Source organism: Ascidiella aspersa, chromosome 4 (assembly GCF_963924565.1).
Source record: "Ascidiella aspersa chromosome 4, kaAscAspe10.2, whole genome shotgun sequence".
NCBI lineage: Eukaryota > Metazoa > Chordata > Ascidiacea > Phlebobranchia > Ascidiidae > Ascidiella > Ascidiella aspersa.
The window spans coordinates 3,475,222-3,494,716 of NC_139450.1; the positions used below are offsets into that span (position 1 = coordinate 3,475,222).

The 19,495-nt window shown below is 33.8% G+C and overlaps 2 protein-coding genes across 3 annotated transcripts; one reads left to right on the plus strand and one right to left on the minus strand.

The window, feature by feature from the left end:
* Positions 1 to 7,051: 7,051 nt before the first annotated feature.
* LOC146146703 (major facilitator superfamily domain-containing protein 8-like) lies at positions 7,052 to 16,467 on the plus strand. The gene is made up of 9 exons (XM_083386542.1): positions 7,052 to 7,210; positions 7,714 to 7,899; positions 8,253 to 8,515; positions 9,839 to 10,004; positions 12,347 to 12,504; positions 13,410 to 13,551; positions 13,945 to 14,064; positions 14,376 to 14,506; positions 15,251 to 16,467. The coding sequence occupies exons 1-9, from the start codon at positions 7,138 to 7,140 to the stop codon at positions 15,371 to 15,373; spliced, it is 1,362 nt and encodes a 453-aa protein (XP_083242668.1). The 5' UTR covers positions 7,052 to 7,137; the 3' UTR covers positions 15,374 to 16,467.
* Positions 15,699 to 18,135, minus strand: LOC146146704 (dnaJ homolog subfamily B member 9-like). 2 transcript variants are annotated; one of them, XM_083386543.1, is made up of 5 exons: positions 17,794 to 18,135; positions 17,131 to 17,335; positions 17,005 to 17,064; positions 16,694 to 16,764; positions 15,699 to 15,962 (listed from the first exon to the last, which is right to left on the minus strand). In XM_083386543.1, exons 1-5 carry the CDS (start codon positions 18,005 to 18,007, stop codon positions 15,871 to 15,873), a joined length of 642 nt encoding a protein of 213 aa, XP_083242669.1. In that variant the 5' UTR covers positions 18,008 to 18,135; the 3' UTR covers positions 15,699 to 15,870. The 2 variants fall into 2 exon arrangements, with proteins under 2 accessions (XP_083242669.1, XP_083242671.1); XM_083386545.1 differs by having other exon boundaries at positions 15,699 to 16,169.
* Between the last annotated feature and the right edge of the window lie 1,360 nt (positions 18,136 to 19,495).

Genomic DNA, 19,495 nt, shown 5'->3' on the forward strand with positions numbered 1-19,495 from the left:
GAGTCTATGGCCACACCCCCCTCTTTGTAGTCGCCCCTGGCATAGTGCATAAAGCTTTAACTAACATTAATAGAACAACGCCATAGTATAACAATAGTGGTAATGGCCTCCGCCATCAGTCATTGGCTGGAAAACTGACACGCCCACACTTAGGTGTGCGCCTGTGGTTTCAGCATCAAGTCGGACGAAATTAGAAAAAAATTCCTTTGTAAACAACAACAGAACACGTTGTTCCTCTGTGGGCAAATGTATTTAATTAAAGAGCCATTTGCAGAATAAAACAAGTACCAGAGAGCCACAAAAATATTTCAATACAAAAACAGTAAAAATGCAAGTTCGGCATTAATAACAGAATTGTAATATACAAAACGGTAATAATAAAACAACACGAACAATATTGATCAATATCAGTCTTTTGTTTAATTTACTATTCTCTGAAATCTTAGCAATGAAATTGTGTTGACTTGCTGTTAACTAACTCTTAAGATTCTATGTCCATAAACGAAATGCTGGCCTAAATAAAAAAAACATAAAGAGAGAAACGTTCATAAACGGTATCTTGGTAGCCTGTGCAATTTTTTTGGAATTTTACGATTTGACTAGAAGAGCCACAAAAAACAAGCCGACGAGCCGCAGTTTGCCCACCCCTGCTCTATACAATCAAAAACCGGTGGATTTTGTTTTTTCGTTTTGTAATCACTGTTTAACGGAAAAATGCGCCTAAACTGAGTTTACTTAAAACGCATTTAAATCAATACTTTTCCGTCTTTAAGATCTTGTTTACTAACACTCAAACAACCTACTGTAAACTTTAATTATAGTGGTAATAATTTACCATGCCTTTAAGTAATAATTATTTATTTAACATGTCCTTAGAATTAATCAGCTAAAACGACTTTCTTCTTTAAATTTAAAGCGATAACATTTTGGCAGCTAGCTTGATAACACATTTCTCACCACGTGTAAGACAGCCTAAACTAAACTGATAACGTTTGCGGTTTTTGATCATTTTTTTTTCAGGGTGCTTTTTTTGCTCAGTAATAACCATTTAACGTGCTTGTTGATCTTAAATCTGGCAAAACAAAAGAAATGGTAAATTTGGAACATGGTTAAAGCATTAGCAGTCTGGCGCTTTTATAATCGGTCACGTAAAATTTATCGAAAGCCAAGAACTGTCGTCTGTTGTTTAATTTATAACGTTGTCATTGGCCAGCAAACTGTCACGATCTTCGTGCCATTTGGACCTATAGGAAGCATGCGTCAGTATATCGTGCTGTTCACCGTAAATCTGATAAACCCTTGCAATGGCGTCGTCAATTAGTCAAGCAAAAAGCAAGCAAAGTGTTTTATTTGCATGCAAAACTGCAATCCGTTTGTTTTTCTTGCATTTTCTGCAACTGTAAAAAAAATATAAACTACCGTATTAAAATAGAAACTGATTGATTCCAAGCATAATTTCGCACAGTAAACTCCCAAAACGCAACAAATATAGTAAGCAACATTTTTACGTCTAAAAGTAAGGTGATAAACCATTATTTACACAAAGTTTTTTCGTTAAACATTTAAGTGAGTTATTTGCCTAAAATGACTAAGTCCCAGTCTATTCATTTAGCCAAACGACTTTAGTCAAGCCAAGTCAATTGGCCCAAAATACTCAGTCAAGTCAAGTCAATTTAAAACAGTTACCGTCATGAGGGGCTACTTTGAACAGCACTCTTACTTTGAACACTAATCTAAAAAAAAAAAATAGACTTCAATACCCACTCTTTCCGAATATTTTAAAACAAGATTTCTATGTTGACAGTAAGGACTGCTTTGATACTGAAACTGCACCACGTGACTTTTATCAACATTTGGCACTTTGTAAGTAGTCTTAGTTGGATCTCGGAAAGTAAAAGAGGTTTTGATCTATTTTTTTTTTCAGTGAAATGCTAAGAATTGTATTAGCTCACGAAAGATAATTCAAAACTGGGTTTATGTTGAGAATACCGTTCATTATCTAAAAATTACTAAAGTGGGTCATCTTTTTATTTTGGTGTGTCTAACTTTGAACGGTGTTTAAAGTAGCCCCATACTTTTTCGGCTACATTAATACGTTTTTAGTGCTGTTCAAAGTAGCCTTACGTGTTGTTGTTGCATTAAAGTATCATTGATAAATAATGTCCTACTACTTTAGAATCGTCATACCTTAGTGGTACTTTCGTTGGCCATGCAAATGATATGCATACGGAAGTTTAATTTTTTTTCAGCATAAAAATACATCCATTAATTCATCATATTTTATGAACTAGATTATTGATAAGCACTGTAAAACATAGTTCGTGCATACAAACGATCACTTGGATCACGAAACTATACACTACAGCCTATTCGAGTCAAACATTGTCAACAGCGATGGGGGCGGTTCAGAATAAGTCTATGTCGTTAGAGAAAGCAAGCAAAATGCACAACATTCCTTTGGGAACGTTGAGCAACAAACGCACTGGTACTACCGGCCATCTAACAGTTTTTAGCGAAGTGAAAGAAGATGCGTTCGTTGAACACATCCAAATCGTTGGAAAATGGGGTTTTGGACATGAGAATTATAGAGGGTCGAATTTCCCTTGAAACGTGATAGAAATGGCTAAGGAAGGTGCCAGGGTTTCTACCTTAACAAAGTAAGGTAAAGGTTGGCGATGGCCATACTGTGTCGACGAGGTTGACTATGAGTGGGATAAAGAAGCATAACATAGTAGATACCAGCATTAACAAAAGCGGATTTTTCGGGCTTCCTGATCCTAAAAATGAGTGGGGCCCTAAATATTGTGTTTGCATAAGAAATTGCTTTAGCTGTTCGTTGTTCTTTTAGATGTATTGTTATTGAACTTTTATTAAATAAAAAGATTTATTTTTCTATCCACGTGGTGTCTTTTTTCTTGTGTGTGTGGGGGGAGGGAGATTTGATTTTTTAGAAAGTGCGGCCCTTCTTACTGAAGAGTACCATTTTTAGGCAATTATTTCACTAAACCTGTTTTAAATACCCAAGTTTTTTTACTAATAATGCTATGTGAAGTGTTAAATTTGGACAGAGCTTGTCAATTAAGCCCTAAAGTGCTTGTAATACGTAGTGTTCAAAGTTAGAATACCCCCTACCTAACTTTGAACACATAGAAATTTGGCGGGAAATCCCCCAAAATTAGATATTTTAAACAAGAAAAAACTACCATTTGAAACATCTATACACAGCCCCAATTTTTACCAAATTTCAGATAATTAGCATAAAAAGTAAAAAATATACACAACAATAACTTCAAAAAGTGTTCAAAGTAGCCCCCCTTGACGGCACTTGGTGCGCCACAGACAAGCAGATAAAATATTCTAAAATATAAAACATAGGTTTTTTCATCGATTTCTACTTTCCCTTTCAGCTTAGCATATTTATCCCACATATGTTAAAAGTAAAATCAACTATAAGACCTTTAAAAACAAATTGAAATGCCAGTCTTATTAAAAAACATTAGACCTTACTTCATTTGCTAGGTGCACTGCCAGGTTTTTAAAGGTCCACGTGTGTGCCATGAGGTAAAAAAGATTAAGAAACAAGTAAGGTGTTCATATCGTTGTTACTATAGTTTTTCCTTTATCTAGCAGCTGCGTGAAACTATATAGCACCGGAGCCACTGTTTTGGGGATTAGCTGAGGTAAATGCCAACTGGATTTACCAGACCGGCCCAGCAAGCAAAAGTAAATCCAGGTGAAATATTTAATACTTTACCTGGCGTATAATCACATGCGCAAACAGACATGCCTTGCTGTTACACTTGCAATGGCCTAATGATTTACTTTCAGATTAATTGACAAAAATAAACAATTGGAAGAATGGACACAGCTTTAGTTTTTCATTGATTGTGTATATAATTGTAAGGGTAGTTTATGTGCTCCAACATTTTACTAAACAAAGTTTATTAACGAACACATTCTAAGTTTGTCGGACAATTGGCAATGCTTCAAGGGTTTCTGGCAATATTTGTCGGCTTTTAGTATACCTTGCACCTATTTATGAAAGGCAACGCACAAGTGCGCAACAAGGGAGCGCGGCACAAAATACAAAACTTACAAATTTATATCCTGAGATATGATTTTTTTCTAAGTTCACTTTTGCGCTAATTGAAGTGTAACTGAAAAAAAAAGTTTTTTTTAAGCCAAAACTTGATTTGCGTTGTACTTTTTGTCTTTTTTTAGGGCAATGAAAATATGATAGAACCAAAAGCGTCGTTGCTGTTAAACGTTTTAATCCACTACCGGTACAGCAAATGCGTTCACAACTGATTTGTTCAGCCCCCTTCAACAACAGTTCATACCCTTTTGACATCATTTATCGTGCCATTTTCGCGCCACTACGGTTGCGTTGTGTTAATTGCTGAAAGGATTAAGGCACGAAAGGCGTGGTTGAAACCAATACTTGAAAAACAGAATTATATTTTGATTTGCCTAATACAATAGAGAGACTTTTTATGCGTTGATATTGTAGTTTAGGTTGGCGACGTTCAGTGTTCCTGCGTTGCTGAGTTAGAGCTAAAATATGATTATATTTGAAAATTCCGCTCTTGTTGTGATATCACCACAGCTAATAGTTATAGTTAGCGAAGGCTTGGAAGTTGCTGTTAGTAATAGATGAAGTGTAGATAAAATACTTTTTAAAACTTTTTGTTAACCTAATGCAAAGGTTAGAGCTAGGCTCATTTGTCAAAGAAACTTTGTACTTGTCAAAGAAAGCTTTTGTATTCGTAAAGCAAGCTTATATTGGGTCAAGTCAAATACCGTACACTTTTTTGCAGGTATGATTTTGTAACATTAGCTTTGGTTGCAAAAAGCCTAGTTGATATTGCCAACCTTGAAATAGGTAGCATAACTTTTAGTATTCAACGGCTGTTCGAATTTTGTTTGGAGCGAGCACCTGTTTTTGTTTTTTAATGTGTTTGTTTTGCGTGCGCATTCGAAAATATGTTTAAAATCGTCCTGGCTATTTCCTTTTTCCGTTTGCATCCTGCCTACTGCACAATGCAACGAAATGCTTACCGGCGAACCGTGGTTTTACTTCGCTGTGAGCTGTTTTATTTAAAACGAAGCTGTGCTGAATTTTTCGAATCTAGAAATAAACTTCATGCGACCTGACAGTATTTAGGCTACTTTGAAATGCAATGACAGTTTGTTTTAGTTTTCGATTTAGAGTTTAGATAGGACGGTGCTGGTCATGTCCTTCTGTTGAAATATACATTGGAGACGCCTATGCTAAATCAACACGCAATTAAACCCTTCTAACTTAAAGTTTATGCATACTGTCAGGTTGAGAATAGAAAGTATAAATAAATTTGGTAAGCTAGCGCAGTTTCTCATATTAAGTATTTTGAAATATACAAATTGTTTTGGTTTTAGTGATAGACCTACAACAATTAACGCAAACGCCATTACTTTCGTTGTATTTTTAGCTAAATTCCTTCGCGCGTAATTTTACGAGTCGTGGAGCCATAGAATACTAACAAACAATTTTGCGGTGGACCGGCGCCGGGGGTGACGCAGTAATTACGATTTATGTAACAAAAACTTCTTACGCCATAGATTGCTATTTGATTGACATTTTTCATTATATAAGGTCAAATAAAAATATATTTTAATTTTGACGGCCGCTACCTCAAGTTTTTTTAACTTGACAATTGATTTTAAACAACAAAACAGGAAAAAATGCAAAACATTGCCAAATGGGTAAGACTTCTATGTGTTATAAGCAGACCACAAACAACTACAGGTGTTGTCGGCGTAGAATATATTAAGATTTTTTTTTATTTTTTGGTAGGTTGTGTTAATCTGAGTTATATGAAAAAATATAAGAGTGATAAGACTTTATCTATGGAATTCTTAACCCAAATGGTGTTTCGTTGTGGTAGGATTCTAGACCAGCGCCGAATTCTTAAACGTTGAACTTCTGCTTCGGCGCTGGTCTAATTCCTACCACATTTATTTTAACACTAACGAAACGAGTGTTCAAGTTGAAATTGCAAGGAAGGTTAGCATTATAAACCCCCGGACGAAAATGTGGTGGGATTCTGAACCAGCGCCCTGCTCTGTACTTAACTGACCTTGCGTGATACGTTGCATTTTGTTACGCAACATATCTCGTGGATTGCATGTTTATGAATGATGTTTACCTTACGTTGTTTGCTTAGGAATTTTGGCAGCAAGCAGGACTTTGGTATGGTCGCGCTAGGCACGTGAAAATTGACCCCAATAAATACGTCAGTAGTAATGTCTGAGTAACGATTGAGACGTTTTTTATCAACTTTTTACATTAGATAGGGTTGATGTTATCAGACAATGCTTTTCAAAACAATGAAACTGATGTGTCAGTATCTTTTGATTTATAGAAAGTTAATTTTAATAAATTATTATCAAAATAACTCAGAATAGTCTGCATTCTGTGACAAGTTAACACAAAAGGTTTTTTAAACATCGGAATACTGAACTAACCACCCAGAAAAAATGGTTTAGTTTGCGTACAATTTTCAAATGCACATTTTTTTATGAAGTCATACGCCAAAATTGGACAATATTTACACCCTAAACAGGTATTTTTTATTGTAAATTTAGTTCAGGGAAAGTATTCCATGCTTTAGGGAAAAGTATTCCAATGCATTTGGCCTGCTACAATCAACGTTGTTTGTATTGACTTTAAACTTAAACCATTAAGCAAAATAACTTGACTTTGATTAAACTTTCGGACAATTGACTCGGGTGAAATGAAATGTGTTTATTAAGCTTTTTTTTTTAATTGGGTTATACCTTAACTTTTTGCACATAAAACAACTTGCTTTGGCTATTCTGTATTTTTGCAACTTGACTTAAGGTTGGCACCTCAAATTTTAGTGCTGCACACCCGAGTTCTCAAAGTGAAGTGCCGTGAAATGCAGACCTCTTGCCAAATTTTTAACTTACATATTTTGCTTTTAATGTATTTTTTGAATCTATTTATTTAACTTAATGTAAATCCTTACTCAATTTTTTCAGGTACGTAATTTCTGCCTTTGAGGTAATTGAAGACCAAATGGAATTTTGTAATATTTGAGATTTTTTCGTTTTAATTTCTGTTTATGCAAAGAAGCCATGGTGTGCAAACGCAATACTGTTACCTTCATTGTAATTGGCATCTACTACCTTTTAAGTGGCGTGGAATATGGTAAGTTTCAATATATTGAGTTAGGGTTCGAGTTATTAATTGGGTTCAAGTGGGCCAAGTATTTAATTATTCTATTTATTCTCCCATATTTATTTCTTCCTGGCAATTTCAACTTTGCAACTTGTTTCGTTACTGTAAACTAAATGGAAGGATTCTAGACTCTTTTTTTTAGCGATTTTTTTTTAGCGATTTTTATTTTACTGCAAACAAAAAAACAATTAAATTGCTATAAACAATAATTTTTTGTCATATTATTATAAGGTTGTCATAAAACACAAATTGGTAAACATTAATAAATATGAACAAACTATTGCTAACTATAAAAAAATGTCAAAAAATATATCAATATTTTTTTTAATGTGTATTAAATTAATTAATAACAAGAGAAGGAACTTATACATTTTATTGTAAATTACCTAAAAATATAAATTTTGAGTTTTTAAAATACAAATTACTGTTTTATATTTGGTTATTGCAAATTTTATTTTTTTGTTTTTTTACAGCTGTCATATTGCCTTCGTTGAACCTCTACCTCCTATCATTGGGTGCCAACCAATCCTTCATAGGATTTGTAATGGCCTCGTTTAGTTTAACTGGTTTGCTATCGGCTCCTATTTATGGACGCTTCACCGACAAAACCAAGTCGACAAAGGCTGCTGTCATTTTCAGTAATCTATTTGAAATTGGTGGTGAGTGGAGTGTTTTACCAATTTTAAAATATTAATATTCCTATACACAATAAGAATATCAAAGCCTATACAAAAGTAGGTATCATTTTAATTGTTTTGAATAACTCTGATGTTGAAAATCAATAAAGTGTTATTCGTAACATTCAAAATGATACCTACCCTGTATGGACTTCGATGTTATTATTAAGTCTCACTACAACCTTCAAGCAATATGCTCCAAACATTTGTATAGTTTCATAGCAAAACTTAATCCTCATATTTGTACTATTAATAATAAAAGCCTAATCCAATTACAGGTCTAAAATCACAATGTTGATGTTGCTAATATCTGTTTTAATCTTTTTGTTTGGTAGGAAACATGATGTATTTTGCGGCTCTCAATCCATACATGATCCTGGGAAGTCGTTTAATCGCTGGAATTGGATCCGGATCTGGTTCTTCGCTCTTTGGAATGATTTCCAGGAATACTTCGGAGGAAAGGCGGACTGCCGCTTTTTCGCAACTGATGTCGCTACGACAGTTTGGTCTCCTGGTCGGACCTGCCTGTAATTTGTTTCTCAAAAACCTGGATTTTTACATCGGCCCTCTTCATGTTAATGCTTTGACTTCACCAGGGGTAAGTACTAAGAAAATATAAACCAGGGATGCAGGGTCAGATTCTGGACTAGGGACTCAATTGAGTCTGTTTGTTTTGCTGTGAGTCAGACTTTGGATTTGAGTTGGACTACTTAAGTCACGAGTGCGATGTGCGCATGTGCAGTACTAAATTTAAAACTGATAAGGCTGCAACCTGTAAATTATAATGTGGAAAAGCATATTGTGAATTTTTTTCCAAACACGTATTGTTGGTGGATGAATTATATCTCACTCACCCCTTTGAGTGGATCAAATACTATCCACCTTAATTTATTTATGTAAATTGGTGAAACACAGAGTTGGAGCTGTCGGATTCAGGCTTGGTGTCATATTTAATCGACTCCGCAGCCCTATTATAAACACCTGTAGGATATTTTAAACCTTTGCAAGTTATAATGACAGTGTACCCTAAAATTTATTTGATTTGTATTGATAAAAAGTTTGGCTTAAATCAAGGATGTCCAACCTGCGGCCCGTGGGCCACATTGCGTCTCGCCTGAAATTTTTGTGCGGCCCGCTAGTCATTTTCACCCCCAAGGAGTGTTTTAAACGTTCAATATTAGCCTAATTAAAACATACCAGTCAGCTTTTAGGGTCGCACAAATAGTATAGTATGGGTAAAAAAATTCTAAAAGCCCGGTATAACTCTAAAGAGCAATACTTAATCTTGAAACTTATTAGGTTCTGCGGCCCATTAAACTATTTTAATTGTCAATGCGACCCACTATAACAAAATGTTGGACATCCCTGGCTTAAACAATACAATTGAGCAGTTTTAACTGTTTATTTAAAGGCAATAGAAAATATTGTGATCATCGTTTGTGTTTGACACTTCAGCTGTATTTGTTTTTTTATGGTTTAATGTAGCTTGTATGGATGACTACTGTACATATTGTGTCACTAACATAGATATCTTATACAAAGATCTTAATGGTAATTCAAATTTTAAAAAAAAATCGGCCAATTTCAATTTTTTTTGTTTTTATACCGATTTGTTTTCCACTTAAATGTGGTCATAAGTTTAATTGGTTAAAAATAAAATCCAAATACTATTTCAGTTTGTCTAACTTTATTTATTAAACTTTAGATTGCTTGTTAAAAAAAACGTTTAAAAAAAATCATTTTGAAACCAAACAGTATACGCTGAAATATCAGCCAACATTTACTGATAATCAGTAGAAGCGAAAATCAGTCGACATCATCAGTGAAGCAAAATATCAATCTGTCTATAATTGAAAAATGCTTTCTCTATATCTCAATATAATTCTGCATTCTACAAACACATGTTTTGTTTTCATTTCAGATATTCATGGCGCTGCTTTGGTGTTTGCATACAGTTTTAATGTTTCTATGCTACCATGAACTCGAGTCAAGCGAAGCAAATTCAAATGGTGTTATTAATAAAAAAGAAACGCTTGTTGCTGCATCCAAAGAAGAACATGCTCAGAAGTGGAGTGTTGTTTTTAGAGGTAAAGACCATTTAATAAAGGGTTTGGCTAACCTGTATTTTTTTGCTCCTCTAAATAATACATGTTTACCACAGTAAATTTATATGGATATCTATTGAATACTACCACTAATTTTTTTTAATATTGTTGTCCCTCACTTGGAATTGCCCCAGTATTTGGTTTGGCGATTCCAGTGGCTGTAAGATTACGATTAGGTAAATATGCATGGGTGAGCATTTTTAGTTTAACTAGGACATGCAAAATATCCACATTGTTCAGTACTTACCAATGAACACCATTAGTTTGTACCAATTTATATAAAAAAGAATGGACTTACGGTTGCTGCCACTTCAGTTAACGTGAATCGGATCTAAGACAATTCTTTTTTTTTTGATGACCAAACCTGTTGTCCAGTCTGCATACACAGGGTTGTTCCTAAGCAAAAATCTACACTTGCCAGGGGGGCGAGCGGCTATCAATCAGCACTCGCCCGAACAAAATAACACTCGCCAAAAATGTTTGCAGGACGTCTGCAAATTTCCGTCCTAGCTCGGTCATTTCTTGGGTTATCGTTAACCTGGCGTATGGTTTCTATACGTAAACATTAGGTTTTATAAAAGTCTGTACGTTTATTTCCATGCATGGATGAACAAATTAATGACCCATAAAGCAGTTTACGCTTAAAATAAAGTTTTTAGCCGAAATATTTTTTTTTACAATCTATAATGAAAAATAATAAAACTGACAATTTAGTAGCCACGGCATGCCTGTTTTCCATTTTTTTTTAAATGATCGCGCGCTCTTTTTTTGTATAGTGGTTTTCTGTGCTTTAAGGACGTTTCACCGCAGGTTGCTTCGCGCCACAAACAAAACGCCGCATTTCGCCTAACACTAAGTTACTGGCTTAACCGCAAATAATGACTAAATAATTGTAAATTTTCAACTAAACCATTCATTCGAATAACATGCACTAGAGTAGGTTGCGCGACGCTCTATAGTGGGTCGTTTCAATTTTCCAAGGGCGTCTGCAATGGTTTCGATTCGTATCTAAACATAATTGCCATATAAAATATTTTATTATAGAGTTATTTTTTAAGCTTTGACTTGGTTGACCGCTATGAACTTAAGAGATCGCAACAACAAACTTACGTAGACTAATTGGCAATTCTCGGGTGTAGTTAAGTAGGCGGTATTTCAAAATACCGTAGTGTTCAGTGGGCTGTTTCGGTTCTCAAAACCCTCTTAAAAACACTACTTACAAATAAAATAAGACATTTACATTCGAACTTATTGTTGCCAACTACAGCAATTGTTTATAATTTTCTTATGCAAAAAATTCAATAAATACAGAAAAGTAAAATTCATATCGCGGGGTACATCACAGGTTCAGTAAACTTTTCCAAAGGCGTCAACGCCCAGGTTAAATATTTAAAAATTAACAACGTTAAAGTTAAGCAATAAACCTCAACTATTTACCACTGCAGCAATGAAGTCTTTGATTGTTGGCCGTCTTTATTACGATCTACAGCGGGACAAAGGATCTTTATTACGAGTTTCAAACGTGACTTCGATTAACCTTATTATTTGTGTAGTTTTGAATGTATTTGCGCCTTAGTGTTTAAGGAAATAACTGGCGCTAAGTAATATTTTGCTTAGTAGTGGTGTTTGTGTAACACAAGTTGTCCTACACCAACTAATTAATTTTTTCGCCGAAGGCACTCGCCAGTCGGGCGAGTGGGTGTCAATCAGCACTCGCCCGAAGCAATTTGCACTCGCATTGGCAAGCGGGCGAGTGCATAAGCCCAACCCTGATACATATATTTGACCTGTCAGTTTAAAGGTTTTATATCTCTGTTACAATATATTGAAGCATATAGTTTGGAATATTATCTGAAAACATTTATAATCAATAGGGATAAATAGTTTTGTGCATGCTGGTCTTATTAACATCATAGACTGCAGTCTGGTTGTAGAAATTGCACCTTCTGTCTAAACTGCATATAGTAGACCCAGACAAACTACTTCCTGTGTGGGTGGATGCGGCTAATCCAGCAAATAACATAGCGCACAGAGCTTATTTTCTATATATCTTTTGAGGCAAAACTAGATCATAAGGCAGTGGTAAAACATTTTTGGCTTATTGCACACTACAAATATATCTTAAATATTTCGCGACTTGCGTTTATGCTTATTATTGATAATACAAATACTCTATTTTCCGATATTACAAAAAGTTTCGCGGCAATCTCCTGTGACACACTAGTGTGCTGCGGCACACAGTTTGCGAATTACTGGCATAAGGTATCAGTTCTATCTGCAGTATACACTTAGATTTATCCATTTATTCTTGTGTTATGTTTCAGACCTCATTCGCGAAGAAGTTGTTGTGTGTCTGTCTGTCACTTTCATTGTAATGTTTGTTCAAACCGGTATTGAAACACTTTTAACCCCTTTGACATTGAAGTTATTCAACTGGGGAGAACTTCCAAACAGCCTTTTTTTCTTGATTGCTGGAGTTATTGTAAGTACAACTCTTTAATGTGTATTACTTTTTTATATTGATGTTGTATTCCCTTTTGTTGCACAACAAAACCATCCCCTTTTTTAAACTAAAATGATCACATCAACTGATGATGAAACAAGTGCATATTGAAACTTCTTTATTAAGATAATGTCAATTTACTCGACCTGTTTGGCTTAGACATTTATTTTCAAGCTAAAAATATTTGTTATTTGTGCCTTTGAGCATGCTTATGAATTTCTCACCATTGGAACATCTTTCGGTTGCTTAAATAAATTTAAACTAAAACCACATCTTAACCCAGAAGATAGTACAGCTATTATAAAACATATTATTGAACCTAATGTTTGCCAAAAGATACCAATCCACCCTTTGCAAATAATGGGGAATATTAACTTATTGTTGAAAGATTGTGTAAACTTTATTATAAGACATTTAACAATTTGTAGAATTTCTATCCAAATGTAATGTCAATTAATTGCATTTAAATTCTAAAAATCAAGATTTAATCAATCTTTTTACACATAATCAATATTTTTAACACATAACCTTATGACAATACAAGTGCCTAAAAAACAGTTTTTATTAACATGATTTACTTGACCTATTTATTTTTGGAATTTTTTCAAGCTTGTTTACAGAACGGTGCATAATGCATAGTGTACCTACAAATTTTAGTAATTGCTGAAAATACAGTAATGGTAATTGGTAATGTCACTTTAGTTTTATTACATAGCAAGTCAAAATAGTCTAAAAGCAATGTTATAATTATCCCATACAGCAGTAGGTATCGTTTTTTATGTCTTATTACAACCTCCAAACCATTAAGCTCCTAAATGTTATAATTAAATTTTAAAAAGATGCAATGCTGATAAAAAACAATATGAAATCATATTTTTTTTTAGATTATTGCAAGTTTTTTGTCTTTGAGCAAAATCAGCAAACGAGTTTCAGATCGGCTTATGCTTTTGATCGGAATGGTCGTGATGGTCGGATTGTGGGTCTATTTCCTTGTCTTTATTAGTTTCGCGGTCAATGCACCAATTGGTAAGTTTTTGATTTAAAAAATTAAATATTTTCTTGATCCCCTAATTTGCACTCATTAAAAAAATCCTTAAAAGTCATAGTAAAATATATCAGAGCCCATACAGAAGTTGATGCTAAGAATGTATAAAGAGTTATTCAAAACGTTCAAAATGCAACTTACTTCTGTATGGGCTTTAAAACTTTTACTACGTCTTACTACAACCTCCAGCCATTGCGCTACAAAACATTTAAGGATTTAACAAAAAACTCTTATTCTTAGCGCAATGATCTTTTGTACTTGTTTACTCTATAGTTTCTAAATCTTTCAAAAATGGCACCTTTTTCTGTTTTGACTTTAACATTTATTTTAAGTTGTACTCCATCGATTTTAACAATATTTTTATTTTAATTAAGGTACCCCTTGGGTGCTGGGGGTGTTTTGCCTTCATAGCTCCATACTTGTGTTCGACCTCCCTTTTGTGTGGGTTCCACAGGCGTCCTTATTTTCAAAAGTTACAAGCGCACAGTCGCAGGGTAAGTTTAAATTTGTGATCTTTATAGAAGTGAATTTAGGCGAACCTGTGTTTCAGAATGTGTTTTTGGCTGTTCAATTCTTTAAAAAAAATTTGTTTCAATAAAAACATGTTTCAAAGCATTACATTACATTTTAAACTAAACATAACTTTAAAAATAAACCTGAAAACATTCCATATAATGAGGTAGCTAAAACCTTATTGTCTATTTAGAAATTAAACTAAAATGTACTTTATATTCATGAGAATCAAGAGAAATTAACAATATATCATGAAAAAAGTTGTACTTAAAAAAATAATTTGGTTTTGCAGCATTTAACCAAGGAGTGCGACTACTTGTGATGGGTCTTGGTCAAATCCTCGGACCACTTTGGGCTGCATCGTTTTTACAAAACCTACCCATCATGGCGTCTGTCAATCTCTTTGTTGTTGCTCTTGTTCTGGTATGTAAAAAAATATAGTTTTTATTGATAGTTATTTATAATTTCTTCGTTTAACGATAACCAAGTTAATAAAGTTCGACAAAAAGTTTATATCCGCCCCATGATCGTAAATCCTTACAGTTGTCCAGCTCTTTGTATAAAAAGTTTGGTGAATCCTGGTATTAAGGATAAGATGGTGGCCAATATTTTCATTTTATCCTGATACCAATATTTATGGCAAAAAGTTTATGTTACAATGTGATACTAAAAAAATTAAATTATTCATTTGCTGTTTTTTTTTACTAAACAATTTCTTTCAGGTTGAATATGCTAACTTGGCTGAAATGCCTTTGTCAGTTTGGTAACTGATTAGCACCCACCACTTGGCATTGAGTATCACTTCCAACTTCCGACACACATTTCCCTATACCTTTTTGTAAATTTGCTGCTGACAAATCATATAATGGATTCACCCGATATAAATATCCACCATAAGCAGAGCCTACATACCTTTTATTTTTCTAAAATTTGTCCTTATTGTCAAAGTCTGAATTTTAGAAAATATTTCGGATATTTGTTCTCAATTTGCCTGATTTTTAACATGGCAACTAGTAAATACAAACCAATTTCTATTTTCCTTAATTTCAAGGGATTGTTTACTGTTAAAATCATAGTTTTTTAGCCATCCTTTGGTGGTAGCCAAGACTGTGGGCTTGCTTTGAATAATTTGTTTAAACTTGTACCAAAATCTCATATATTTTACAGATAATGATAATCGCATCGTATAAGCGATTGCAGGTGGTTACATTGCCCATAGAATCCGATGACACAATTCCAGACGAAAGAACACCTCTGCTTAAAAGCACAGATGGTGCAATTAATGTTTAGGAAGACGTTTTTGAAACTTGTTGGCCTGTGCAATATATTAACAATTCTTTGTTTTTTGCAAAAATATTGCATGAAAATCAGCAATTTATTATTGTTTTGTTTATTTTGACTGGCTTTTCTGTAATCTTAGTTTTTACCTCGGCACTTATAGGAGAATGGCAAGGTTTTTTAACCTGCCTTGTTAAACAATATTTTATTTTTTTATATAATTTTATTTTTTTTTTGCAAAGTTCTACACTTTAGAGAAATACAAGTACTTTGAATAGCACACTACCTAATTTTCTATGCAAAGTTTTTTGTGAAATGACATGTAGCAAGGCAAAAGTCGCGTTTAAATATATATTAACCAATGCGTTAGTAAAAACACTCGTATTTCTGAAATGCACAAGTTATAATCACTGTTGAAACATACACACTAAAATCTCAAAACGTTTCTGCGGTTGTGAAACTGCCACAGTACTCTTTCCGTTGCATAAGTTTTTGATCTCTTGAAGACATTACAGCTCGTCGTTTACGTTTGTGCAAGATGTGTATGTTGTCGTCACTCCATTTTCAGTTTTTGTGACAGTTTTACATCTTTGCTTGCTCCCTGTAAGTGGTGGACACACAATTGCAATCCAATACCATTAACCTTTTTACATATGTCAATTGTGAAATTGTTCTTTTTACATTTTTTACTCTCGAAGACGATTTTCAATTGAAGAGTTTTGCAGCATTTTTTGCTTTTATTTAATGTGCATGCAGAAGTGTTAAATGTGAAAAAGAGTATCTTGGTTTATTTGTATGTCGGAATAATCTGTTAACACATCACTTTGATAAAAAAGCTTTTTGTCATTTTTATAGTGTCACATTACACGTCATTGAACGTTAAAGTAAAAACACAAAGCAAAAAAATTTAATATACTTTGTTTTGCTGGGGTTTATTATACACTTTTACTAGATTTAATGTCTACATCCCCTTGATTTATCATGAAATTTCATTTGGCGTCTCATCATAATGACTCTTTCCTTTTAGTTATTTTGATATATTTTATTCTATTAAGTTTCAATAAAACAAGTTTGATTAGCATTAGTATTGTAACTTTTAACGTGAGAATTACGCTTGTTAGTTTTCTGTGATTGTATTAACTTAACAATAAATTAGAAAGTTTAAATGAAAAATCAAATTCTTACTTTGGTTATTAAGTAAAGAAGATCTAGCTGCTGTAAAATACAGCTTCAAACGGAACAATATTATTAATGAGCTTTATATATATCATTATCAATATGCATACTTTAACTCTGCACAAATGTTCTGTGCTTAATTAAATACATTATTACCTGAACTGGAGCTACTAAAAGCAAAACTACCACCACCAGTAGGGAAGTTCATGTTCGGGAAGGCACTGTCACTGCAAAGAAACAATTATATTGTTGTTTTTTTTAGAACCAGCAAGAGTAAAGTACAGGCCTATTTCTGCAAGCTAAAAACTAACAACAGGGTGTAATTTGTTTTAATCATGCTCTAACTATAAAAATTAAAAAAAAAACTTGAAATACAGCAGCATCTTTTTGTTAATATGCAGGTCAGTATGCTGATACTTCTGAAAGTTGTTGTAATTACCTTCTGTTTAAAAAGAGAACATACTTACCCAAACATAAAATCTCCACCCATGTTAGAAAAAATGTCATCAAAATTAAATCCATGTGCCCTGCAAGTAAAAAATATGTCTTACACTGCAAGTAAAAGTATAATAACAACACTCATATATTTCCACCTATTATGAGCATCATGATGATGTTGTCCATGCACTTGATCGTCAAAATCTTTGAAGAAATCATGGAACTTGAAGTGGCTTTGAAAGTGGGAATGGAAATCTTCAAACGGATTATATCCATCGTGAAAACCGCCATCATTTTCATCGGCATGACCATATGTGTCATATTGTCGCCTTTTCTCTTTGTCAGACAGCACTTGGTAGGCTGTGATGACACAAATAGGAAGTCATCAAAGGCAAACAAATGATTTGATTTCAATAAAATAGGTTAAATACAGTCAAAGGAAAGCAATCAGCTTGAAAATTCATTGTTTAATTTTCCAAAATTATACAAGATATTGATATTAAACTTTAGAACATTACTTAAAGCCAGTTTGCATTTTATGCTACTTCATGGCAAGATCTTTGAGTTGTACAGGTGTGCAATTAAGACACCTGAAGTTCAAGAATCTAGCACAACTCAGCCTTTTTTTTTGGAATTTATGTGTGCAAGTTGCTTGTTCCAGAGTGCACAGAAATTTATTTTAAAAAATATCAATAGTGCACCTGCCACAGATTGCAGACCGAAATCATAAGTTAGCTAATTTATCGAGCAATAACACTTTTAAAAACGCTGCTTTATTGGTTCCCTTTTGTAGTTTAAAATTTGAAACACTACTATACCTTCGGCAATATCTCTAAACTTTTCTTCTGCATTCGGTTCTTTGTTCTTGTCAGGGTGATATTTCAGCGCCAGCTTTCTAAAAGCCGATTTTATTTCCTTGGTAGTAGCTTGCTTCGAGACACCAAGAACATGGTAGTAATCCAAGGTTTTCTCGGCAAAGATCGCGTGTGTTAATACACCTACCAGCACCGCAAAAAGGACGTACTTACGCATACTAACACTTCACAGAACTAAAACCATATGGAAATGTTGCTTATTTCACGTGCGCGGGCCAACCACAGCTGTTAAAACAACAGCGCAAATAGATGACGTGTCTCTGAAAATGTAAATTGTTTTGAAGACGCCAGGTTTCTTTATACAACTAGGGTAAATCCCCGTTTAAGAAAGTCAGCGTTTCAGTTACGCTTACGCCGTGTCAAAATTTCATACTAATACTGCTGTGATTTGCCTTTTTTGGAGTTCAACTTTTGTAAAATAGTTATGTCACAAACCATGTTTTACGACAACATTTTTAGCCTATTCATTTGCTCACCAGCTATTTTCTAACTTATAAAGCAGATTTTATTGTCCTGAGACATAGTTGGTTATTCAAAATGCATGACTGTGAACTAACTGGCTGAAACTTAACCAGAGAGTCGACGAACCTAGTCCTACATTTAGTGGTTGAACTAAGATCACGGCTTATCAACTAGCGGTCCATGAATCCAGCATATAGTAAGGTCCCTATCGAATGGGTCAACATAATTTTTACAATAATGTTACTTTTGTTGCTGCACGGCGATAAATTTCATGGAATTTAAAAACATTGTCTATCCACTTCGTCGCTGATTGCAGATAAGGTTAGTTTAGTTTCTCGAATTTTAGAGATACCGCAGCTCTGGGAATAAACCTTTTACTCGTGTCGACTGAAGGTTCCAAGTACAAGTCATTTCATTTGCAAATTAAAAATCACGATTACTCGATCTCTGGCAATATTTCGTTGTAACCACCAAAACAAAATCAAGAACAAATGGACTAGGTTAGCGCATAATAGTGAAGTTATTTTATTAGATTACTTTTACCAAAATCAAATTGAAATAAAACACTTACCTAATTTAAACCAAGTCATTTACCGAATTAACGTAAGTGTAAGTCAAGTAGTTTGTCTGAAAATCCTAAGAAAGCCAGGTCATTTAAAAACAATTACTGAGTTTGCCTATATTTATAAGCCAAGTCATCAAAACACCCAACATTTGTAAATATGTCGTTTATATCTTAAAAGTTTAATCTGTTTAACGGCCTTTTAAATTAGAACTTGCAAATCCGGGTTCGCCATATGTAGTATATACTCAAACGACATCCGCGTTGTTTGTCGTTGTAATCAAACGAAAATTACCTGCTTTTAAAATATGTATTTTCCTGTTTTTCGAGACAGCGAGCGAATATAGCTAAGCCAATAACGCATTTCGCTATTAAAAAATCTATCAGGCCTACCAAATTGGGCAATAAGAAATGGGCCAGGTAAAATCCAAATACAAAACTTTAATAATAAAATATTTTACAAAAAGTATTGCGAGCTGATCCGATATCAAATTATGTCATTTACATGCTTAAACAAGCTAAACATATAAAACTTTTATATTTTTTGAGGTATATTTTTTCTAATTGTTAGGCTAGGTTAAAATTTTCTTCAGTGTAAAGAAGTTTCGTTACCTTCACTTG